The 26,379-nt window shown below is 47.2% G+C and overlaps 1 protein-coding gene across 1 annotated transcript in view; it reads right to left on the bottom strand.

Annotated features, from left to right (window-relative positions):
- The window catches only part of LOC138258999 (contactin-3-like), a 1,120,386-nt gene that overhangs the window by 46,367 nt on the left and 1,047,640 nt on the right, over window positions 1-26,379 (bottom strand). Inside the window, exons 20-21 of the mRNA XM_069206372.1 lie at window positions 15,184-15,370; window positions 14,414-14,526 (exon numbers count right to left, since the gene is read on the bottom strand). Coding sequence (XP_069062473.1) covers window positions 14,414-14,526; window positions 15,184-15,370 — 300 coding nt within the window. The remainder of the gene's footprint in view (window positions 1-14,413; window positions 14,527-15,183; window positions 15,371-26,379) is intronic.

Below are 26,379 nucleotides of genomic sequence, written 5' to 3'. Positions count from 1 at the left end.
AGGTAAAGGGGAGTTTTAGGCTTGGCAAGTACTTTTAAATGCCAAGTCTAATTGGCAGTGAAACTGCACACAGGCCTTGCAATGGCACGGCCTGAGTCATGGTTAAGGGGCAACTTAAGTGGGTGGCACAATCAGTGCTGCAGGCCCACTAGTACCATTTAATCTACAGGCCCTGGGCACATATTGTGCACTTTACTAGGGTCTTATAAGTAAATTAATTAAGCCAACTGGGTATGATCCAATGTTATCGTGTTTAAAGGGAGAGAGCATATGCACCTTAGCAATGGTTAGAAGTGATAAAGTGCGCAGAGTTCTAAAACCAGCAAAAACAGTGTCAAAGAAGTGGAGGGAGGCAGGCAAAAAGTTAGGGGTGACCACCCTAAGGCTGTCAGGTCCAACAAGTGGATATGTAGAATTGTCTCTATTCTTAGAAAAAGTTACTGTTGTCAGTTGGTCATTGTCCTTATTGAATGTACTTTGCAAACATTTACTATCCTGTCCTATCACAATAGGGTGTGCCATTTCCTGCATGGAAATTCCATGCTGTGGTTTTCTGTTTGGTGAGGATAGTGGATAGTGTATATAAGATTTGTTATAGTTATTCTGATTTGTTAAATTCCATACATTTGTCTTTAATTGTCATAAGCCACCCAGCCACTTCCAGTAGTCCAAATCCGATATTAATTTTCCAAAGAGCAGTCCAAAGAAATGTCTTTCTTTTCAGGTTTGACCCTTGGGAAAAAACAACTGACATTTAGATTCAGTGAGTACCTTATGGGAGTGGCCCATGCTATTTCCAGGCAGATGCTGTAGCTTGCAGGGCCTGCTTATGTCACAGAAAACATGTGATGAGTGCCCTGGAAGAACAGGGCGATGTTCAAGGGGATCTTGAGCTTATTCTATGTCCCTTTGGAATTTCAGCAGAGGGTCAATGGCCATCTTAGCCAAGGAAGGAAGGAGAATTACATTGCTATTCCATCTGGAAAATCTGAGAATCTGATGTTATCTCTATGGCTTCTGCAAAGAGGTATTAAATTGAAGGGAACATTAAATGTGACTCAATGGTGCAGTCAACATTTATGTCAAATGTAATGCTGACCACTTTTGTGAAAGTTGCCATACTTTGACCCAGCTGGTCCAGTGACTTTACAGAGGCACTGGGACTGAGACAGAGTTCTGCCAATGGGGAGACATGTGAATGAATCCCAAGCCAGGAGCAAAAGCTACTGCCGCACCTTAGGTGTGATCCATTCCCACAGGATGGGCTACAAATAGTGTTAGTCCAAAAGGCAGGCATCAAAGGTAATGCCGCCTTTAAAGGACCACTGTGACAACATTCCAGCACAGGAAGTATTTTGTTTCCCATAGACAGAGTAGAGACAAGGCCAAGGTCAGGAAAAACAGTTCTAGAACCAGTTTTCAGTGGGCGTGCAGCCCATGGTAGCCCCACCCAAGAAGTGAGCTACTAAGTTCCTCACACACAGACTTCAGCCATGTGTTTTGTGGCATGCAAGACGCACTCTTGGATAGCCAGATGCCACAATTCACTGGAACTGTGTCACTAAATAGGAGGAGACCTACCAGACTATTGGCTAGTGACTGCATTGTCTCCATGGGGCTCTTTACTGAGATATAATGGGCACCCCTGGCACCCAAGGCTTACTGGATTTGGACCAAGAAGATGACCAAAAAGAGAAGCTGTGACTTTGGCCCGACTACACCTGCTGCACTTTGAGCTAGCAGAGTTTAAACCCTGTTCTGCATACCTGGCTTGGGGAGAAGGTGATTTTCAACCATAATCTGAAGCAGAAACCTCAAGGGCCAGTTGGCTGGCTCCCCAGAATAGCACTTGGAAGATTAAAGCTGGAAGAGCCCAAACCTTGGAAGCTACTGCAGCTGTTTCGTACCTACCAAATGCCAAGCACTTTAATGGACAATTTTGAAAGAGTCAGAAAGTTTCACACAGCTCTGCTGGATCCATGGGTAGTGGTTGTAACAGGATTCGCCCGCCCCAAGGCACACTTGCCCCCACTAAAGATTTGCACTGTGACCCCTGTGTTGCAAGAACAAAGTCCTTTGACCTCTGCACAGAGTACTTCATGGGACCCTGAGCTCCATGGCCAGAGTCACCCTACTTACCAAGGACTTGACCACACTTCAACCCCATGGACCACAAAGCATCTGGAGCATCTGCGGAGCAGCTGCAAGCCTGCATCCCTCATCATCGGGACCACTCCATAGAAATCAATAGCAGCTATCCTGTAAAGTTTGGAACTCACTCTGAAAATGCTCAGGTGCCAGATAGCTGTCCAAAGATTTCTTTTACGACTCCTAGACATCTATCCTGTCAGATTTGGTTGCCCAGCCCAGGTAGGAGTCACTAAACTCAGTGTTACAAACTTTTCAAAAGTTTTCAAAGTTTTGACTTTCCATTGCTTATTTGCGGTTGTCAAAGTTTTTAAATGCTTTAAAAGTGCATATGTCTGGATCCTTCTGTTGCATTTTATTAATCAAATACTCAAAACACTCATAAAAATATGCTCTATTTTAATAAACTGTTCTCATTTCTCTTCTTGTTTGGTGATTTTCTTATTCTGTTGTTTGGTTCTATGAAAAGCTTTACACATTGTTCCTTTACTAATCCTTGCTGCTCTGTGTAGGAAAGTACCATTTTCCCTGGCATGTTACCCCCATTTTTACCTGTATGTCAGTATGTTTTTGCCTGTCTCACTGGGATGCTGCTGGTCAGGACCCCAGTGCTCATAGTTTATGGCCTAATGTGTATGACTGTGTTGTGCCTAACTGTGTCACTGAGACTCTGATAATCAGAACCTCAGTGCTTATGCTCCCTCTGCTTTTAAATTTGTCACTGTAGGCCAGTGAATTCATTTACCAATTTCAATTGGCACAATGGACCCCCCTTATAAGTCACTAGTATATGGAACCTAGGTACCCAGGGCATTGGAGTTCCAGGAGATCCATATGGGCTGCAGCATTTATTTTGCCACCCATAGGGAACTCAGACAAACCCTTACACAGGACTGCCATTGCAGCATGCGTCAAATAGTGCACACACTATTTCACAGCCATTTCCACTGCACTTAAGTAACTTATAAGTCACCTATATGTTTAACCTTCACTTGCTGAAAGTTAGGTTCAAAGTTACTAAGTGTGAGGGCACCCTTGCACTAGCAAAGGTGTCCCCACATAGTTCAGGGCCATTTCCCTGGACTTTTTGAGTGCGGGGACTCCATTACACGCGTGCACTACATATAGGTCATTACCTATATGTAGTTTCACAATGGTAACTTCGAATATGACCATGTAACATGTCTTAGATCATGGAATTGTCGCCCCATTCCAAATCTGGTATTGGGGAGCCAATTCCATGCATCCTTGGGGCTCCACTATGGACCCCCACTACTGCCAATCCAGCTCTCTGAGGTTTGCACTACAGCTACAGCTACTGCCACCTCACAGACAGGGTTCTGCCCTCCTGGGGTCTGGGCAGCCCGGTCCCAGGAACGCAGAACAAAGCATTTCTTCTGAGAGCAGGGAGTTACACCCTCTCCCTTTTGAAATAGGCGTTACAGGCTGGGGAGGTGTAGCCTCCCCCAGCCTCTGGAAATGCTTTCAAGGGCACAGAAGGTGCCCTCCTTGCATAAGCCAGTCTACACAGGTTCAGGGAACCCTTATCCCCTGCTCTGGTATGAATCTGGACAAAGGAAAGGGGAGTGACCCCTCCCCTGTCCATCACCACCCCAGGGGTGGTGCCCAGAGCTCCTCCAGTGTGTTCCAGACTTCAGCCATCTTTCTTTGTAAGGTTTGGGGGCACTCTGGTGGGCTCTGAGTGGCCAGTGTCCGCAGGTTACATCAGCGACCCCTCCTGATAGGCCCATACCTGATAAGATAGCCAATCTCCCTCTCAGTGCTATTTAGGATCTCTCCTGTTGGTTCTCTTCAGATTCTGCTTGCAAGTTTCCTTCAGAAATCCTCTGCAACAACTTCAGCATCCTCTGACCTCAGATCAACCGCAGCCTGCTCCAAGAAATGCTGTAACTGCAACAAAGTATCTACAGGAGATACTTTTCTTCAGCAACCTCAGCTCCAAGTCAGCAACTGCAACAGTTTCCATGGTGTGCATGCTCTGGGGACTCATTGTCTTCATCCTGCATCTGAAGGGGTGAAGAAATCTTTTGTGGAGTGATGGAGTCACTCCCCTGCTCTAAGCAGGCACCTTCCATGACAACGACCGGTACACTTGGACTCCTCACACAGCAACAAGCGTGCTCCTAAGGACAAAGAGGGTGGACATCATCGACATAGACTGTCCTGAGGTCCTGCTGATGCAATTTGGAGGAGGTAAGACCTTACCTTTCCCGAGAGCGATGGTACCCCTGTGTACTGCATCTTCTTCATCTCCTGAGGCCTCTGTGCACTCTTTGCAAAAGTCCTTCGTGCACAGCCTAGCCCTCGTCCCCAGCACTCCATCCTGCGATACTCAACTCGCTGAGTTTCTCTGGCAGCATGGGACCTTCTTTTGTTGTGCTGCATCAACTGTGTTTTGCACCTACTTTGTCCCCAGACCCTGCGACTCCCGGGGGTGATGGCTGGCATCCTGAGGGCTCTCTAAAGTGCTGAGAGCACACTCTTCCTCTTCCACAGAGGTGAGGCCCACAGGTCCCTACTGGGTCCATTCAGCACCATTTTTATGCAAAACACACTTTTGGCGTAGCCAAGGCTTGTTGGCGACTTCCAACACAATATCTCATCTGCAATGATCTTCACATTTTGGGACATCTTTTGCATCATGCAGGAACCTGCTGGCATCTTCCTAGGGTGCATTTCTGCAGTCTTCAACTAACTGGGGACTCTTCTTTCGAACCCTCTTCTGGGTTAGCAGGGGATCCTGTCCTTCCTGGAACTTCTTTTGACTTCTGAGCTTGGTCCCCTTCTTTTGCAGTTCTTCAGGTCCAGGAATCCAGCAGTAGTTCTTTGCAGACTTGGTTGGCTGCTGCAAAATCCCAATCACAAGATGTAGTGTGTCCAAAGGAAACTTGCAGTACTTTACTCCTGCTTTTCTGGGGGCTCTGGGGTGTGGTAATGTACCTACCTTTACTGTATTCTTACTCTCCCAGTGATTCTGCACACACTACACTTGCCTAGGGGGGAATTTGTGATTCGCATTCCACTTTCTTAGTATGTGGTTTGTGTTGCCCCAGACCTATTTTCTCCCATTGCATTCTATAGCATTTCCTATTGTTTGCATTGTTCTATGACTATTTACTTGTCTAATTTTGGTGTCTAGTGTATATATTGTGTATAATGCTTACATCCAGAAGGAGTATTGTCTATAAGTTATTTTTGGTACTGTGTTACCCAATAAATACCTTTATTTTTGGTAACACTGAGTATTGTCTTTACTTGTGTATAAGTACTGTGTAACTATAAGTGGTATTGCATGAGCTTTGCATGCCTCCTAGTTCAGCCTAAGCTGTTATGCTATAGCTACCTCTATCAGCCTAAGCTGCTAGAACACTACTACATTTCACTAATAAGGGATAACTGGACCTGGTGTAAGTACCCAAGGTACCCACTACAAACCAGGCCAGCCTCTTACACTCTGCCATAGCTACCAAAGCGTTGAGCTGCAGGTCAACTAAATAACTCTGATTGGACCCAAGAAAATTAATGTGACGATACAGCACGATAGGGCCCCGACCCTATCATACAGTACACCCATTTTCCTACAGCCCAATTAGGTAAAACAATTATGCAAAACATCTAAACTTAAAAAAGTGCAATTACTTAAACATACACATTATTTCAAGATATGCAGACATTAAAAATGTAATAATATCTGTATTTGGGAAAAAAGTAAAAGCATGTTTGAAAGTTACAAAGGACAAATTTAAAAATTAAAACTTATAGTAAAAAAGCATGTTTTACTTTACAATGCAAATTATATCAATCATTTCTTTCTAATTCATTTAGCAAAGTTATTTGATGTCACTTCAGAAATCTCACAACCATCTATAGAATATTTAAAATATTCAAATTACAACATGAAAATGACTAAAAAGTAAAATAAAATGCTAAAATAAGGTTTATTTATTAACACCTACAGATAACAGATAGAGTAAGTAGAGGTGTGACAATTATCAATCTAAGCTTAGTCCAACAAAAACTGAGGAAAGTTCACTAATGTTCAAGAAATCAAATTTACAACTGTAACGCCTGCCCCCACAAATTATATGAAATGCATAACTTTAAATGGAAGAAGGATTAAAAGGTGTATCAGCTTAACTACAATTATATGTATGTAAATGTAGATGTGGACATCTAGCTCGAAAGAAATTTGGGAATAGTCTACAAATTTAGGGCAGGTGAAATGTATTAATATTAATCTCATTTTCAAACATTATTTTATTAGATTATGTTGTTTAACTAAAATATATTCAATAACGATTTGTCTTATATTCATGGTTCACATATAATATATTTACATACCCAGAGGTCTGAGATCTCATATATTCCCCACATTTGATGATCTAGACCCAGATTTACTTGACAGTTGGGAACAAGAACTTATATCTAGCTCTATGAAACTGATGAATATCTTAATAGAAAATTCCGAGAGAAAGGTCACCAAACTTCAGGCAGACATTTCTTGTCTAGAGTCTGAGATTAAGAACATGAATATGGAGGAGGCGACCGAAAAGAACTATGCAATTTTGAGATTATTAGTCAGCATCAGATTGAAGTCACACGTAGAAAGTCAAGTAAACGTAAACTGGATGAATTAGATTATATGAGAGGGAGGGTTTTTACAATCTCACGCAAGTATGATCATCTAATCAAGGCAGCTGACTGTCCATTGTCTCGACAAATTGGTTCCCAAATCAAATCATTAACATTTATAAAGCGCGCTACTCACCCGTGCGGGTCTCAAGGCGCTAGAGGAAAAAGGGGGGTTATCGCTGCTCGAACAGCCAGGTCTTTAGCAGTCTCGGGAAATCGGAGTGGTCCTGGGTGGTCCTGAGGCTGGTGGGGAGGGAGTTCCAGGTCTTGGCCGCCAGGAAGGAGAAAGATCTCCCACCCGCCGTGGAGCGGCGGATGCGAGGGACAGCAGCGAGTGCGAGGCCAGAGGAGCGGAGGAGGCGGGTGGGGACGTAGAAGCTGAGGCGTCTGTTGAGGTATTCCGGTCCCTTGTCGTGGAGGGCTTTGTGTGCGTGGGTGAGAAGTCGGAAGGTGATCCTTTTGCTGACTGGGAGCCAATGCAGGTGTCTCAGGTGTGTGGAGATGTGGCTGCTGCGGGGTATGTCGAGGATGAGGCGGGCCGAGGCGTTTTGAATGCGTTGCAGGCGGTTTTGGAGTTTGGCTGTGGTCCCGGCGTAGAGGGTGTTGCCGTAGTCCAGGCGGCTCGTGACGAGGGCGTGGGTCACGGTTTTTCTGGTGTCGGCGGAGATCCAGCGGAAGATCTTGCGGAGCATGCGGAGGGTGAGGAAGCAGGCGGAGGACACAGCGTTGACTTGCTTGGTCATGGTGAGAAGAGGGTCCAAGATGAAGCCGAGGTTGCGGGCGTGGTCTGTGGGGGTCGGTGCGGTTGCTAAGTCATCACTTAGCAATATTTCAGTTAGCAATAGTGAATCCAGCGACATGTCCAATACCTCAGGACACGATGTTGCCAATGTACAGGGCACAGTATCTTTTTTAGCTGAGGTCCAGAGGATCAGACAAGGACAATGGGAGACAAACAGATGCACAGAAGATTCCGCAAAACCAGAAGGAGTAAGAGAGGGGGATCACATGGTAGCAAAGTCAGGGATGCAAACCAGGTCATGGCACAAGCGGAAATGAGGGGGTATAGTGACAAAGCGATCTCTATCATTAATCTATCTGACCTTGAACTATCAACGCATGCAAAGACACTATTGAGCAAGGGCCTGGGCTTTTGCCCGGGTACATTTGAGGACTTTCAGAAAACTAAGATTGACGTTTTCAAATATATTAGGAGATTGAAACTCAAAAAAAAAATTAGTATCAACACAGGTACTAAAGATAGGGATATCCTCTCTACACACAGGAAGGATTTTCATCCCCTTTCCATTAAAGACATACAGGATGCAGCGACCTTACTATCTATAACTGATTATGAACAGGATCCCACCTCTGTTTCTAAGATTTTTGAAGATCTGGATATTACATCAGACACTATGACTAGTGGTCTCAAATCTAAATCTAAATGGACACCCACTTTGAGTGGGGGAAACATCATAGATACCTTTTATAAACTGGTATGGCATGACCTTATTAAGTTAGAAAACAGGAACAAGGCCTATCGTCAGACCCGCTGTGGCAACTTGAATCAGGGTGAACTTGAATGCTTTAAGAACTTACGTACATGCAATGAGGTCACCATTAGAGAGGCAGATAAAGGCAGCAATATTGTAATAATGAACACCAAGGACTATGAATCTGAGATAAACAGACAGATAGAGGATCCAGTCTGCTATGAGAAAATAGAATCTAACCCTATTCCAGGTCTTTCAAGTAGGATTAACAAATTCCTGAAACTCTGCTTTGACCAACAACTATTGAGGGAGGATGAGTACATGTACTTACGGGTCTTCAGACCTAGATATCCATGTCTGTACACTCTACCTAAGATTCATAAAGATCCTTGCTTACCGCCTGGGAGACCTATAGTCTCGGGAATGGGTGGCCCAACTGAAAGGTTATCTGAGTACGTGGACATCTTTCTACAGCCATTTGTGACAAACCTTCCCTCCTTTATTAAGGATACTAAGCATGTTCTTAGTATCCTGACTGATATTAACTGGGAGCAGGGCATGATGTTGGTGACTCTTGATGTTACCTCACTTTATACGAGTATTGAACATGATTTGGGCATGATCGCTTTACGTCATTTTCTGTTCAGTCAACCGGCTAGTCTTTATGGACACACCAATATGATTTTGGATATGGTCAGATTGATTTTGGATAACAACTTCTTCCTCTTTAAAGGGGACTGGTATCGCCAAAAAAGGGGGGTTGCTATGGGCTCTCGCTTCTCTCCATCATATGCGAATCTCTTTATGAGGTTCTTGGAACACAAATTGGTTTGGGGGAAGGAGGCCAATACTTGGCACTCGAATATTCTCTTTTGGGGTCAATACATCGACGATTGCATCATGATTTGGACAGGCGACGTTGTAAAATTGCATGAATTCATTAATTACTTGAATTCTAATGATCTCAATATAAGGTTCACCTGGGAACACAGTGAAACAAGTATCAATTTTTTGGATGTGGAACTCTTTATTCATCAGGATAAGATTGAGAGTCGCCTATTTAGGAAGAGTACAGCGTGCAACTCAATCCTGCACGCTAGTAGCTCACATCCACGACACCAAATTCATTCTATTCCTTATGGGGAAATGGTCCGTGCCAGGAGAAATTGTAGCTTGGAAGTGGACTTTAAGAATAATATTGGAGGTATTAAGGCCAGATTTAGATTACGTGGCTATCCCACAGCTATTCTTGATATAGCATGCAGTAGGATTGGGCGCCTCTCTAGAGATGACACCCTGAAACATCGAGAAAAAATTACTGATAACAACTTACGATGTGTAGTTGACTATACTTTCGCTTTGGCGGCCTTACAAAGATGCATGAGGAAACATTGGCACATACTTAGGGCGGACACAACCCTGAAGGGACAAGTATTAGATTCACCCATTTTGACCTATTGTAGGGGTAGAACCCTCAAGAATATCTTATGCCCCAGCTACTCGTTGACACCCCAGCAGGACAACTGGCTCACAATCCGTAGTAGTTTTTTTTTTAAATGTGGCCGATGCGGGATGTGTAAATGGAGCAGATCAGGGATTTCCACCTTCAGTAGCCTTATGGGAGATAATTTCTGCATCACCTCTAATATAACGTGCGAAAGCAAGTTTGGCATATACATGAGTGTATGTAGATGCGGTTCATACTATGTTGGTAGTACTATCAGACCTCTCAAAGCAAGGATAAGCGAACATTACAGAGCTCTGATACAACAAGATGAACGTTATCCCATAGTTACACATATATGCCAATGCCCAAAACAGGATCGCATTCGGGTTTTTGAATTCTTCGGTTTCGAAGTGGTTCCTTCTAGTCCTAGTGGTGGAAACAGGGAGCTGGCACTGAGGAAGAGGGAATGTTACTGAATACTCAAATTGAGAGCGGTGGAAATGGGGCTCAATACCAACTATGAGATGGAATATTTCTTGGATTAATTTTGTTGGGTGTCCTATTGTGTACTGATGTTATATTGATAATGAGGTCTGTCATTACACATGTATGTGCCTTGGACTGTGGGAGGGAAAGGCGATTGTGTCACTTTTGTGTTAAATCTATTGGTGTTTTCAATAATAATATTGTGGTTATTTGGAATAAGTTGATTACAGAATCTTCTTTCTTTTCCTTTTTTTGATAGTGTCGTTACTATTGGTCCATCTATAGTTCACTATCCTTTTTGTAATGCATTCCCATTGGTGACCCTTAATTTATTTTATTCCTAATCTCTCTTTGGTTTGGAATTGTATAACGAAATATGTTTTCTTTATCACTTAAATATGGAGCCATCTGGTTTGGTTCATGGGAGGAGAGTCGCGGTTTGGACGAGAGTGAAGGGTGGCAACTTAAATGTGTCACTAAATTGATAATAGGGATTCGTTTTCTTAGATATGTTTCTTCTAGACGCCAGACATATCTGTTTATTTGAGTATTGATTGGGAACAACCAACAATTTGCCTGTAAATTGAGTTCAGCGCTCCATTTAAAGATGGCGCCTGTGTTGTCTTTTCTTTCCTTCTGGATACACTTCACTTGCGTTCGGACCTTGGAACGCTCGGAAGTCCTGGTCTCCTCTCGCGAGAAGAGACTTAGCTTATGAGATTTTTCTTTAAATAAAGATGGCGGACATAGTATCGGTTCGCCACTCGTTTCTTTCGGAACCTCTACTTTGGCTCCGATCTATACTTATTATCTTGCAAGACCTTGCAGGTGAGCGGGGGTTGGGGTACTGCATGTGCTGTCAGCAATTGACCTTCGGTGGTGGTGTCTTTAGATATACATAACTTCCGTTGAAACTCTGTTAAAATTTTCTGTGATTCTAGATGAGAATGCCATAATATCGTCACTCAAGGACCCTTATGGATGGGATGAGTGTTTCTTGGTAGGTGTCATTACTTGATACTAAGGAACAATGTCACGGGGTGCTTCCAACCTGAATGGTTACTTTATTTACACAGATATATATATTGTTTCGACCTTGTGTCTTTCGGATGTTTTCTTTTGGAATTAATTTTATTATTACTTTATTGTATTAATAGAGTGGGTTCACCTATTTGATCACTGATTCTGAGGCAGTCATTATTCTCTACGTCGTACCTAACTGAGGTTTGTTTTAGGTTTTTTACGCTCCACTGCTGCTGTATTGTTGGGGTTTTCACAGTTATTGTGTTTGCATGGTTATTCACTTTGGGTATACGTATTGAACTGGATAATAAGTTTTGTAGGTGGCTTTATATAGGTCCTTTTGGGGTTTAGGAATCGATTTTGTTAGGCATCTCTTCACATATTGTGCATCACTCTCTTTGTGGTTCATGCCTCTTCTCCTCCTGCTATTTCCAAACCAGATGGTGCGGTGTCTTGGGATTCTTCTAAATATTGTATTGTTGATTCGCATTTTGTGATTAGGTTTTGGTCTTTATTGTTAAGTGGAGGTTCTATAATTATATGCTTTCTTGTGTGTGGCGTACTGTCACTAGGATGTTTGACTTTTGAGTCTGTATATATTTATTGATTGTATTGGTTGAATATTGTACAATTTATGCTTTCTGATATTCTTTGCAGCCTTGAAAAAGTCACGGGGGTATTTACTCCCATGACGAAACACGTGTTGGCTGTTTGGTGTATAACACATTAAAGATGAACCTTTTACGTCATGGACTTCCTCTGAACTTTGTTCATTTATGCGCGCCACTTGAATCGGATCATTGAGTTACGAATTCAAGGATTACAAACTACGGACTTTACAATTACATATTATTCTACGAGTGCCTTGGTCTTTATATTAATATTGGTTGTATTTTTGGAGGCATGGGAGGATCCTCCTAGGCTGGGAGCATCGTATCTTAAATTAATCACTTCCTTGACTTTTAGAGGGGAATGTTGTGAGCGCTTTTCTTCCCTTAATATCTCTTCCCACCCAATTTATAATATATTTACATAATATACTTTCAAGCACCTTTACTTTTACACATTTAACAATATATTTTATAAACTCCAAATAAAGTACTATTTATTTTATAATTACAATTAACTTAAAACAAAAAAGACAGTATTTGACTTTAAAAAAAATAAAGTAATTATCTGTCAATTATGAAAAAACACTACCCATCTAAACCTAGAGGAAACAACATTACACATATGTTCACCTTAAAATGAATTTTAACTAGCACAAATATATGGACATGAATTATTTAAGGCAATTTAATTGTTAAGTTGTATGTTAAATATTGCTTCATCTATTTACAAATAAAATATTTCAAAATTAAATTAATAATTGCCCCTAAAATATGGGCCAATCAAAAATGTACCTCACTATTATAACGTGTAGTCAATAAACATAAATCTTTCATTTACAGCCCTCAAAACACTACATACAATATCTCCAATAAACCTGACAATTTTACCAATCTAAAACAATACTAATTATACAGATCAAAAGAAAAGAACCAGAAGTTTGTTTAAACAAGAGGCACATTATAAAAGCTTAATGAAATAAATGTAATAAAGGTATTCTAAACACTTCTAATATCATAATTGAAAAATACTTTAAGTAAAACATTAGACAACCTAACCCCAAAGCAACCAGTAACCCAAATTAAGGGCAAAAGGTATGAATCAAAACAGATAACATAAAAAATAAAAGCTATCAAAACAAATATTTAATTTAACGTATGTACTTATACATAAATTTACAACATTAATAATAACTATGATAGTACCAGAATATTTAAGTAAGCAGTATACTTAACACCCATATTAATGACAAAAATAAAACCTTTTGGAAACCTGCACACATTTTAAGTACTAAACTGTAAGTGCAGAAGCCCTAATTATTTTAGAATCAAGCACATATTTCTTAACTATGAATACTGTTGCTGCTTATGCTAATAAGAATATCGCTGGACAGTAGACTGCGCAGCTGACATTTGGACAGAAATATAAGCCATATCGCATTATTTACATACATGTTTTGTTTCATAGTTTTACCTTTTATTTGCACTAAAATTGTGTTCACTTATTATTTTAAATCTGCCATACACTTTCTTAATATATTTAGGAACTGAATCTGTTACTTGATTTAAACTTTCTTCTCACATTCATTTCAAGAATCATTGAGATCTAGTAAATTTGAACACCTCTATGATGAGTCGCTAATAAATTCGATATGTAACCTATTTTCAGTATTCACAGTGTACTACTGACGTTTTGTGGATGACTTAATGAATGGTTTGTATTCAACGAAATCATGACAAAGAGGGAAATCACTAATTGGCATCTGTTGTAAAATCCATATCCACAAAATTTGGTGCAGTAGAGACAACTGACTTAGACAAAAGAAATTGCTGACTTAAAAGTGAAGGCAATATATTTTGGGAGAGAATTACACTATATTACACATTGAGTACATTGCATATATTGTGTTAGCCAGTTGTGTGCCTCAAATGAATATCAATGTTGCCTAAAAAAGATAGTGAGAGTTGTGTGCCTCATTTCAAGATCTGCAAATCTACCATCAGCTGCTGAGGTAGAAGTATCATTTCTTTCACACTGGTGGAAGATGGTTTGTCTTTTCAAAGATTTCCACCACAAAGTTAGGAGTTTATCCAGAGAGCAGCCTTCCAGTGCCAACATTAAAAGTGGATGATGGTCTACATTTTTGAAGATTCCTGCCACAAAGTTGGGCATTTATCTAGGGAGCAGCCTTCCTGGGCCAACATTAAAAGTGTCTTATATATGCTGTGATTTTTTTCCCAGAACATCTGGGAAACGATTGGTGATTCCCTACAAGACCACCATATCTGTCTTGCAAGGATGTTATGCTGTTATAAATGGTGATGGACCAGACACCAAGTCGGAAGCCAGATTAGACGGCATGAGAACTACCCAATGGCATTCTCTGCTCCACGGTTAGAAAGGTTGCCATTGTCTGCCCTCTTTTTACTGCATGAACATGCAAAAGTTTGTGGACCAGAATTCTCACGTTTTGTGGTACAAGTAACAATAGATCACACATATCTAAATCAGCACTGCAGTTATGGAAATAGGTATTATTTATAGTTCTACTCACTTTGTATCCTGTTACTTCAGATTCGTTTTCAAGTGCTCGAACATGTTCCCAGGAGAGATACAGTTTGGAGTCAGTTATATTCCAAAGTACATTACCAGGGGGCTGATTTGGAGCTAGAATGAAATTAAAAAAAATATTCAAAATTACATTTCACATTTCACTTGCTGATATATAAAATATAAATTAACTGTGATCTCTTTTGCCCATTCTCTCCCTATGATAGATGTTTGGTACAAACCTATTAGACACACCATACAAAGGGAATCAATTCATAATCCCACCCCTTTAAAAGAGTATTGTTTTGGGTGTGTTTCCTTGTATGTAATTCCCCTGTCTCTTTAATATATGAATATGAAACAGGCATAAATTAGTGTACCAGATGGATTCTCAATCTCACTAGCGCAAAAGGTTTTCAGCGTGGCATTTTGTGATAATTATCACTCCTTCACACGTTTTCACTGGCAAGATCCAGCAGATCAAAAATGCTGAAATTTATCGGAGAAAAGACAAGTCAAAAAGGCAAAACATGGAAAATTAGGTATATAATTACTAATCTGGCATAATAGTACCTAATTTTAAAGTTGAAAACTCGGAGTAGGAGCTACATCTCACCCCGAGCTAAGAGTATTTACCACATGTGGTAAAAATCACACCATTTTCTGCTTAACTTGTCATGAGGGCCTGTATGAATTATAGTTAAATCTGCATCTTTAGCCTTTCTTGTAACAAGTGTTCTGTTTGCCCAAGGCCTGTATTTGAAGAGCACCTACCAGGTTTTTTTGTGGTTGAATTGACAGAGGCACTAAATGGTCCAGCCCCAGCACTATTATAGGCTCGCACAGCAGCATAATAGTGAGTGTTGCTCATTAGTCTTGTCAGGTTCACGGAGGTCACATTTCCAGCTACACGTATGCTGCTGGAAGCTTCATCACTGCCTTCATTGTTCCAATATCGGACCTTAGGTAAAAAAAACATTAAAAAAGTTAAAAAAAAGTCAACTACTTTTTTATCAGTTTGAAGTGTATACATAAGGCGACACATATGAGGATATAAAATGACAAAACGTATTAACAATCGGCATTGTTTTTTTGCATTTTTGATTTAAAAAAATAAGGAGCATAAAATATAAGTATTGCTTCTGTCCTGCTGGGTGCCATATGTTATATTTTTACAGAGCTTTTGTACACCACAGTATACACTCTTTATACTGACTTCATGCAGTAGATACATTTATTTTGCCAGCTACCCTAATCTCTTCCCAAAAAATGACTTTATTTGTTATCTGTTAGAACCGGGTATAATGATATGTGCTGTAAATGTGTTTTATTTGGTAAAATCTACTGTAATATTTTAAGATAGGCTTTAAAACACACAAAACCAAACAGAAACGGGTATATTTGTTACTTATCACTAAGGTCCTATTTGAGTATTATCATCAGTAGAGAACCAGGAAATATGATTTAGGAGTAAAAGCTAGAGTATTGGGGTGTAGATAGAAAATGAGGTGAGATGAGTGAAAACATGTTGTTGGGATGTACAGACATAGTGGAATGCAAAGTTAAAAGAACACTAAAGGAGAACACGGAAGTGTAAGGAAAGCTAAGTAGACACTACGCCACGAATCAGAGATTAGAGATTAAGGGTCTGATTTAGAGTTTGGAGGACAGGTTACTCCGTAACAAATGTGACATGTATCCTGTTCACCATATTACAAGTGCCATCAGACATAATGCACTCGCTATACTGTGGAAGGGCTATCCATCATGTTTGTGGCTGAGTAGCACTCTAAATTAGTATAAAAGATATTAAAGGGGTCAACTTTCAGGATGTTAGTCACCTACACAACATCATGCGTGAGAAGATAAAATTCAAATGATAAGATGACAATGGTGGAGAAGAGGATGAACAAATACATGAGTAACAGATATGGTAAAATGGAATCTTCAGGGCATGTAGGTATTCATGGTGACCAACAATTGGGCAGTGATGCTGAGAAAGTAGCTGATAACATAAAGCTTTATGAGTCATCAAACTAAATGTGGATGGTCAAAATAGAAACAAGGCATAATGCTATCAAGAGTGGTATTGTAGGCAGAAAATAGAGGGAATATTGGCCTGGACACAGCTGTTCAGCAGACTATTGACATTCTGTATGCTGTTGAATAGTGTTAGTGTCATCAAGGCCAGGAGCTTGGATTTGTTGATGACACCAGAAGGGTGCAGGTTGTGGGAAATGCAGAGCATCAGACTCACCCACAATGATGTCTCCATGTCAGGGGTACATGCAGTTTCTGGAAGGTTCTAGCTGAGACCTTCAAGGGGTCAAAGAAGACATATCTGGTGGGTGGAATGGACAGCTCTACAGCTCCTCTGTCTCAAACTGTGATGTAATGTTGACAACTACCACCCCTTTTCCCGTGCAGCTATTGCAGTGATTTTGTAAGCGGTTTCATGTGTATACTGCTTACAGTGGTACCCCATACACTTATTCAGGTCTCTGTATGATACTGATATGCACCTGTGTGCCCTGCTCCATTTCCTTGTATGTTCAGACAGCAGCATCTTCATGACGCTGCATGCGCTCCATTAATATGATTAACTCCATGCGCCTCATGGGAAAACAGAAACTAAAAACCTTAGGTAGGAAAATTTACCCTAAAGCCCAGCAACTCTACTCATGAACTGAGTACATTGGATTTCAGCAGCCAGGAGATAGTTTTTCACGTCACAGTGTCTTAGGACAAGAGAGGGAGAGGGAGGTGCTGACATCAGGGAACTTGTGGGTGCCAGGGAGCTAGTTTTACAGAGAAATGCAATAGTGTAAATAGTACTCAGAACCTTGGGATTCCAAAGTGCTGTATTTCAAAAATCCAACCTCCTCCAGTCATATACTACTTTTTAGTGGTGAATGTCTTATTTATCTAATATAGTTTATCTTTCTAATGTGAATGTAAGTATGGGAAGAGCACGTACTTGACATTAACAACACCAAAGCTGGTTGGCTGTCTAGGTTATTCTACAGAAATGATGAAAGTTCTTTCAGGATAGACTATCTGACTTTTGTCTGCTGGATAGACATGAGGAATTGTATCTTTCTTACATACCTATTGATTATTCATTGTTGACATCTGGCCGTGAAGTGAATGGATTCTATGACACCTTTTTATGTGAATTTTATACTTTTTTAGCAGACTTTGGTGGTCATTCTGACCTCGGCGGTAAAAGGCGCCTACCGCCGGTCAGAAATCCTCCATAATCCCGCCGCGGTCGCGGAAACCCGCCACGGTCATTCTGACCCGCAGAAGGCAAACCTCCGAAAATCAGACCGCCACAACAGACCGCCAGACCAGCGGTCGGCGGAAAGGTGGAGGTGACAAAACCTCCACCGTCACGCCAACAGAAATACGCCCATGCCATTACGACCCACGAATCCACGCGGCGGTCATTCAAACGCGGTATTCCATTGGCGGGACACACCGCCGCGGTCAGAATACACACAAACGAACAAAACCCAGCCACATTGGACGATTTGAATCCCACACACCTGATACACATACACACACCACTCCCACACACACAATACAATATAAAACACCCACCCACATCACCCACAAACCCCTACGCTAAAAAATTCGTAAAGAAGGCAAGAGCGAGACACCAGCATCCAAAAAATAACAGCCACAGCCACTCAACACCATCACCCACACACTATCCACACACAAAACAACACACACCACCACACTCAACTCACTTAAATACACATACTCCACCCCACACATCATACACACCACCCCATGGCACCCCAAAGACAACCCCGCTTCACAGACGAAGAACTCAGGGTCATGGTGGAGGAAATCGTTCGGGTAGAGCCCCAGCTGTTCGGCACACAGATACAATACACTAGCATTGCCCGGAGGACGGAGCTATGGCAGAGGATTGTCGACAGGGTGAACGCAGTGGGACAGCACCCCAGAAATCGGGAAGACATCAGGAAGCGATGGAACGACCTACGGGGGAAGGTGCGTTCCATGGTATCCAGGCACAACATCGCCGTGCAGAAGACTGGCGGAGGACCCCCACCTCAACCCCCACAATTCACATCATGGGAGGAGGAAGTCTTGAACATCCTGCATCCTGACGGCCTCGCAGGAGTCGGCGGAGGAATGGATACTGGTAAGTTGAAGCTTCAATACTGCTTCCCCCCCACCTGCATGCCAAATCAGACCCCAACCCTCACCCCCATCCTCGAACCCCACCCTCACCCCCACCCCCATCCTCACCCCCACCCTCACCCCCACCACCATCCTCACCCCCACCACCATCCTCACCCCCACCACCATCCTCACCCCCACCCCCAGCACACCTATTCCCCGCCAATGTCTCACCATCACAACCCACACATCCCAAAACCTAGGCCTGCATGCGTCCACTAAGCATGGACACCCATCATCAAAGCATGCCCAATGCATATACACATCCCCCCCACAAGCCACCCTCACCAAAGCCCCCACACACGAATGCCAGCACTTGGGGACACGAGAACCCACAGATACACCCATATGCCACACATTGAAACTATAACCATACCTCTATACCCCTGTAGGACCCGACCGTCAACACACCGCGGCGGAGGGGCCAGAATTATCCACACCCCCCACCCAAGAGGCCGTCAGCGATGACAGCAGCTCTGTCGACCTGGACACCGATGACCAGCCCGGACCATCGGGGACCTCTGGACAGTCGGTTCCCCTCACACAGGCCCAGGCCACTACAGACCCTAACCCCACTGGGAACACCAGCACAGCTCCCACCCAGCGGGCCCATGCCTCTGTCTCCAGGGCGCGTCAATCTGCGGTGTGTCTACCACTACAGGGCACCCAGGATAACCCACCACCTCAACAACAACAGGGACCTGGGGGCAGTGGTAGTGGGCACACCGGCCAGGGGGCAGAGGCCCAGGGAAACAGGGGAACTCGGAGGGCAGCTGTGCGACAGGGGGGGGAGGAGAGGCCCAGGGAACCCACTCTCCACGAGGTCCTCACCACCATCATGGGAGCATACAACCGCTCCCAGGAGACGATGGCGACGGTACTGGCCCGGTTCCAGGAGATCCAGGCACTGCAGGAGGAACACTATCGGGGGTACAGGGAGGACATCAGAGCCATCAACACCACCCTGGTTACCATGGTAGGGCTGCTGCAGGACCTCGTAAACACCAGGGCGGACACTGAACAACACCCAAGGGCCCCTGCCACTAGCCTGGACCAAGAACAGCCAACCACCTCCGCCGGCGCTAGTGGACAGGAGGCCCCCGCACAGCAGCAGCCCACCAGACCCCCACCTCCTGCAGGAGAAGAACCACCCCGCAAGAAGGCCCTGAGATCTCGCAAGAAGACAGAGTAGGATGTCAAGACCCCCGCCAGCAATGGATACCACCTGATGTCATCCCACTGTCCCACATTGTCACCCTGTCCATCCTTGAACTGCCCATGCTCCATCTCTCCACAGGCCTCTGGACAATGCACCTGTGTGACTGTTACTCTGGACTCTGCCATGGACATTCCTTCACCATAGCCCCCACCCACTTGAAACCACCCATCCCATTTTGAGCACTTCAATAAACACCTATTTTGCACCAAAATATCTGGAGTCTGGCTGTGATTTCAATAGATTGTAATTGACATGACAGTGCAAATATGTCCTTGTACATGGTGAAGTCAACAAACAGCTGCCACAAAGCTGTAGTCCATGGGGAAACGAAGCACAGGACTCGTAGTGGGGACCCCAGATCTGAAATAGGGAGGGAAAAGCCAAAACTCAGTCATCATACACTGGGGCAAATAGACAGACAGCAGAGATGCTGGAGAGTAGTTAACATTTACTAAATTATCTTTGAAATGTTACCTGTGTCCTATTGGAAGTACTGTTCAATGATTCTGTCCCTGTTGTCTGTTTCAGCCCCGTCGTCTTCCTCCTCGTCACTCTCCTCAGGTTCCACCGCTGCCACAACACCACCGTCTCGACCATCCTCCTGCAGGAAAGGCACCTGGCGGCGCAAAGCCAGGTTGTGAAGCATGCAGCAGGCCACGATGATGTGACACACCTTCTTAGGTGAGTACATTAGGGATCCACCTGTCATATGCAGGCACCTAAACCTGGCCTTTAGGAGGCCAAAGGTGCGTTCGATCACCCTCCTAGTACGCCCATGGGCCTCATTGTACCGTTCCTCTGCCCTGGTCCGGGGATTCCTTACTAGGGTCAGTAGCCACGACAGGTTGGGGTACCCAGAGTCCCCCACTAGCCATACACGGTGTCTCTGTAGCTGTTCCATCACGTAAGGGTTGCTGCTATTCCTGAGGATGTAGGCGTCATGCACTGACCCTGGGAATTTGGCATTTACATGCGAGATGTACTGGTCAGCCAAACACACCACCTGGATGTTCATTGAATGGTAATTTTTTCTGTTCCTGTACACCTGCTCCCTGTCTCTTGGGGGAACCAAAGCCACATGGGTCCCATCAATGGCACCAATTACGTTGGGAATATGTCCAAGGGCGTAGAAATCACCCTTCACTGTAGCCAATTCGCCCACCTCAGGGAAAATGATGTAGCTCCTCACGGATTTCATCAGGGCAGACAACACTCTGGATAACACCTTCGAAAACATGGGCTGAGACATCCCAGAAGCAATTCCCACGGTTGTCTGAAATGACCCACTTGCCAAGAAATGGAGTACTGACATGACCTGCACCAGAGGGGGAATCCCTGTGGGTTGGCGGATGGGGGACATCAGGTCGGGCTCCAGCTGGGCACACAGTTCATGGATAGTGGCACGGTTAAGACGGTAGGTCAGGATAATGTGGCGTTCTTCCATTGTCGACAGGTCCACCAGCGGTCGGTACACGGGAGGATTCATCCGTCTCCTCGCCCAACCCAGCGGACGGTGCCTAGGAAGGACAACATGGAGCACACAGTCAAGCAACACACAGGTACGTACTCACAGCTAGCACAGTATACGATTCTCTATGCAGTGAATGGCGTGTCTGAGTGGCTATGCAAGGCCTAGGCCTGTGTGACGCAGTTGAAATTGAGCCATGTGGGCCCTGGAAATGGCGGCTGCCTGACCTGTGAAGTGTGACAATGGGATGTGAGGTCAATGCGCTGGCGTGGCACACCGCGGCGGGCGGCGGGCGAAGACCGCGGCGCAAAGCCGCATTGGTTAACATTGAAGCCTATGGGTTTCAGGAGCCAATGGCGAAGGGCGCCGGCGGTGGCGGGACGCACCGCCGCGGTACGCACCGCCGCGGACGTGACCGCCATTTTCTATCTACTTATCCACTTGCGACTTGAACTTTCACAGGAGAGGACCTATACTGCAAGTGTTGCTGTGACCTCGGTCTGGAAGGGACAATGGCTGCTGCACCTGGGGAAAGGGCCCCTGCCTTCACTGGAGAGGAGTTGGAGAAACTCGTGGATGGGGTCCTCCCCCAGTATGCGCTACTCTACGGTCCTCCAGACCAACAAGTGAGTTTAATTCAATCTGGATTTGGGGACACTGGCTGGCTTGTGGGCCTGGCGGGGGGCCTGGCGGGGATGGGGGGCATGTTGGGCCTGGCGGGGGGCCTGGCGGGGGCCTGGCGGGGATGGGGGGCATGTTGGGCCTGGCGGGGGGCATGGCGGGGGGCCTGGCGGGGATGGGGGGCATGTTGGGCCTGGCGGGGGGCATGGCGGGGATGGGGGGCATGTTGGGCCTGGCGGGGGGCCTGGCGGGGGGCCTGGTGGGGATGGGGGGCATGTTGGGCCAGGCGGGGGGCCTGGCGGGGGGCCTGGCGGGGATGGGGGGCATGTTGGGCCTGGCGGGGGGCATGGCGGGGGGCCTGGCGGGGATGGGGGGCATGTTGGGCCTGGCGGGGGGCATGGCGGGGATGGGGGGCATGTTGGGCCTGGCGGGGGGCCTGGAGGGGGGCCTGGCGGGGGGCCTGGCGGGGATGGGGGGCATGTTGGGCCTGGCGGGGGGCCTGGCGGGGATGGGGGGCGTTGGGCCACTGGAAAGGAAAATGCTGACAAACTTGAACGTGGTATTTCTCCCTCCCTGTACGTGTCACATAGGTCCGCGCCCATGAGAAGATCGGGATTTGGCGTGCCATCGCCAAGGAAGTCCGGACCCTGGGGGTCCACCATCGACGGGGCACCCACTGCCGCAAGAGGTGGGAGGACATCCGCCGCGGGACCAAGAAGACCGCCGAGTCTCTGCTGGGGATGGCCTCCCAACGTAGGCGGGGTGCCTGCCGTCAACTGAGCCCCCTGATGTTCCGGATCCTGGCGGTGGCCTACCCTGAATTGGATGGGCGCGTGAGGGCAGCACAGCAGACACAAGGGGGTGAGTACAAGCATTATCTACTCTGTTGTCGCGCAGTGGAGGTGTCTGGTTGGGGGAGGAGGGCTGGGGGTCCCCCTAGGCCAGGGCGATATCTGTAGGCTGGGCACCCCCGTAAACCCCTGTGTCCCCAGCCACCACCCTCAGTAGTTTGTCAGTACAGCCATCCCTGGGCCGTGTCATCCATGGGTGCAGTTGTCAACTCTAGGCGTGTAGGGCATGTTCCACGGAACGCGTAGCGGACCCCAAGTGCGCAACTTAGTGCAGGGGGCATCTGTGTCTGTCATGTCCGCTAACTGTACCGGAGATCCATGTACTCAATATCCCTTTATTTCTCTCTCCCCCCCCCCTTTTTGTTTGTCTTTCTGTGCTTGTGTGCATCAGCATCATCAGGCGGAGGAGAAGTGGCATCGGGGCAGGAGGGAGCTGCATCTCACATGGCCCAGGAGGGCCATGCCACAGAGTCAGACTGGACCAGTGAGACGGAGGGCGAGGGGAGCTCCACGACGGGGACGACTGGAGCCTGCAGCGACACGGACACGTCCTCGGAAGGGGGCTCCCTTGCGGGGGTGGCACCATCCGTGCCCCCCGCCATTACAGGTACAGCCGCCACCCAGCGCACCATCTCCGCCCTCCCAGCAGCCCCTCAGCGTTCGCCCCGTGCCCGCTCTGCCAGGAAGCCGGGCATCTCCTTTGCCCCAGGCACCTCAGGCCCTGCCCCTGTTACCCCCGATGCCCTCAGTGAGGAGGTCATTGACCTCCTCCGAACGCTCATTGTTGGGCAGACTACCCTTTTGAATGCCATCTAGGGGGTGGAGAGGGAGGTTCATCGCAGCAATGCGTACCTGGAGGGCATTCATTCGGGTCAGGCTGCCCATCAGCGATCGTTCCAGGCTCTGGCCTCAGCACTGACGGCAGCCATTGTCCCTGTCTCCTGCCTGCCTCTACTAACTCCCTCCTCCCAGTCTCCTGTTCCTCTGCCTGTCCCACCCACACCATCAGACCAGCCTGCACACACCTCAACACCCAAGAGAAGCTCATCCAAACATAAGCACCACAGATCACGCAGACATTCACACACGCAACATTCCGATGCAGACATGCCAACAGTCACTACCACCTCTGTGACCCCCACCTCCTCGTCTCCCTCCTCCCTCCCTGTGACGTCTACACTCACACCTCCATTCACCTCACCATCAGCCAGTGTTTCCATCACCAGCACACCCTCCACTCCAGTCCGCACACGTGCAGTCACCACCCCCACTGCCATTTACACGTCCCCTGTGTCCTCTCCCACTGTGTCTGTCACCCCCTCTTCCACACCACACAAACGCAGCCACCCACCCACCCAACAGCCATCCACCTCACGACAGCCTATCCCTCCTGCACCTGCACCCAAAGACAGCAAACGTGACTCACCTACAACCACATCCTCTCCCTCCACTCCCATTCCCACTGTACCTACCACTCTCCATTGTCCCAAGAAGCTCTTCCTCGCCACTACTAACTTCTTTCCTGACCCTGAGCCCCCCCTCCTTCTCGTCGGGGTAAGAAGAGCACCTCAGCCACCACCAGCCCTCCAGCCCCCTTGACAAGGGTGCAGGGGTATTGGAGCCCGCCAGCCCGCATGTCTGGATCTTCGCCCAGCAGCAAGGGGACAGGCAGCCCACCCCCTGGGAAGAGGAGCAGAAGGCGGAAGGGGCGCCGCAGGAGCCCGCCTTCTACATCCCCCCCGGACACCACCCAGAGACAGTCACCAGCCACAGCTCCAAAGGGAGGAAAGGGCCACAGGCCCACGACTAAGGAGGGCAAGGGCAGCAAGTCGGAGAGGTCAGGCAGCAGGCCTGCTGCCCAGGAGGAGCCCACAACCCCCATAGCCGCTGCCCCGGGAGGAACCGGCACAGCTGCCCCGGGAGAGCCCACCACCCCCATAGCCGCTGCCCAGGGAGGACCCAGCCCAGCTGGCCAGGAGGGCCCCACCACCCACAGCCCAGGTGGGCATTGAAGGAGCACCATCCCCGCTGCCCAGGAGGGCACCACCAGGCAATTAGCAGTTGGCCATAGACCGGCCGCCGTCTCAAGAACCGCTGAACTGGGCCCCGGCGTCTCAAGAACCGCTGAACTGGGCCCCGCCGTCTCAAGAACCGCTGAACTGGGCCCTTCAAGGCAAGTAGCGCTGACCTGGGCCCCACCGTCTCAAGAACCGCTGAACTGGGCCCCGCCGTCTCAAGAACCGCTGAACTGGGCCCCGCCGTCTCAAGAACCGCTGAACTGGGCCCCGCCGTCTCAAGAACCGCTGAACTGGGCCCCGCCGTCTCAAGAACCGCTGAACTGGGCCCTTCAAGGCAAGGAGCACTGAACTGGGCCCTTCAAGGCAAGGAGCGCTGACCTGGGCCCCGCCGTCTCAAGAACCGCTGAACTGGGCCCCGCCGTCTCAAGAACCGCTGAACTGGGCCCCGCCGTCTCAAGAACCGCTGAACTGGGCCCTTCAAGGCAAGGAGCGCTGAAATGGGCCCCGCCGTCTCAAGCACCGCTCCGCTGGGCCCCGCCGTCTAATGAACCGCTGAACTGGGCCCTTCAGGGCAAGGACCGCTGAACTGGGCCCCGCCGTCTCAAGCACCGCTCCGCTGGGCCCCGCCGTCTCAAGAACCGCTGAACGGGGCCCTTCAAGGCAAGAACCGCTGGCCCTTTGGCAGACGTGGCAGGGCAGGATCTATCTCGGGCAGGGCTGCAGGATGTCCTCTGGCCAACTTGCCTCCTCCAGTGGCAGTGGGGTCTGTTATGGACTGTATGGACTGTGGCTTTGCTCTCCCCAGGATGGCCCAGTGGGCAGGCCACCCACTGTATGGACTGTATGGACTGTGGCTTTGCTCTCCCCAGGATGGCCCAGTGGGCAGGCCACCCACTGTATGGACTGTTTGGACTGTGGCTTTGCTCTCCCCAGGATGGCCCAGTGGGCAGGCCACCCACTGTATGGACTGTATGGACTGTGGCTTTGCTCTCCCCAGGATGGCCCAGTGGGCAGGCCACCCACTGTATGGACTGTTTGGACTGTGGCTTTGCTCTCCCCAGGATGGCCCAGTGGGCAGGCCACCCACTGTATGGACTGTTTGGACTGTGGCTTTGCTCTCCCCAGGATGGCCCAGTGGGCAGGCCACCCACTGTATGGACTGTTTGGACTGTGGCTTTGCTCTCCCCAGGATGGCCCAGTGGGCAGGCCAGCCACTGTATGGACTGTTTGGACTGTGGCTTTGCTCTCCCCAGGATGGCCCAGTGGGCAGGCCACCCACTGTATGGACTGTTTGGACTGTGGCTTTGCTCTCCCCAGGATGGCCCAGTGGGCAGGCCACCCACTGTATGGACTGTTTGGACTGTGGCTTTGCTCTCCCCAGGATGGCCCAGTGGGCAGGCCACCCACTGTATGGACTGTATGGACTGTGGCTTTGCTCTCCCCAGGATGGCCCAGTGGGCAGGCCACCCACTGTATGGACTGTATGGACTGTGGCTTTGCTCTCCCCAGGATGGCCCAGTGGGCAGGCCACCCACTGTATGGACTGTTTGGACTGTGGCTTTGCTCTCCCCAGGATGG

This window comes from Pleurodeles waltl, chromosome 9 (genome assembly GCF_031143425.1).
Source record: "Pleurodeles waltl isolate 20211129_DDA chromosome 9, aPleWal1.hap1.20221129, whole genome shotgun sequence".
Lineage (NCBI taxonomy): Eukaryota > Metazoa > Chordata > Amphibia > Caudata > Salamandridae > Pleurodeles > Pleurodeles waltl.
This window is presented reverse-complemented; position numbering and strand designations above follow the sequence as displayed.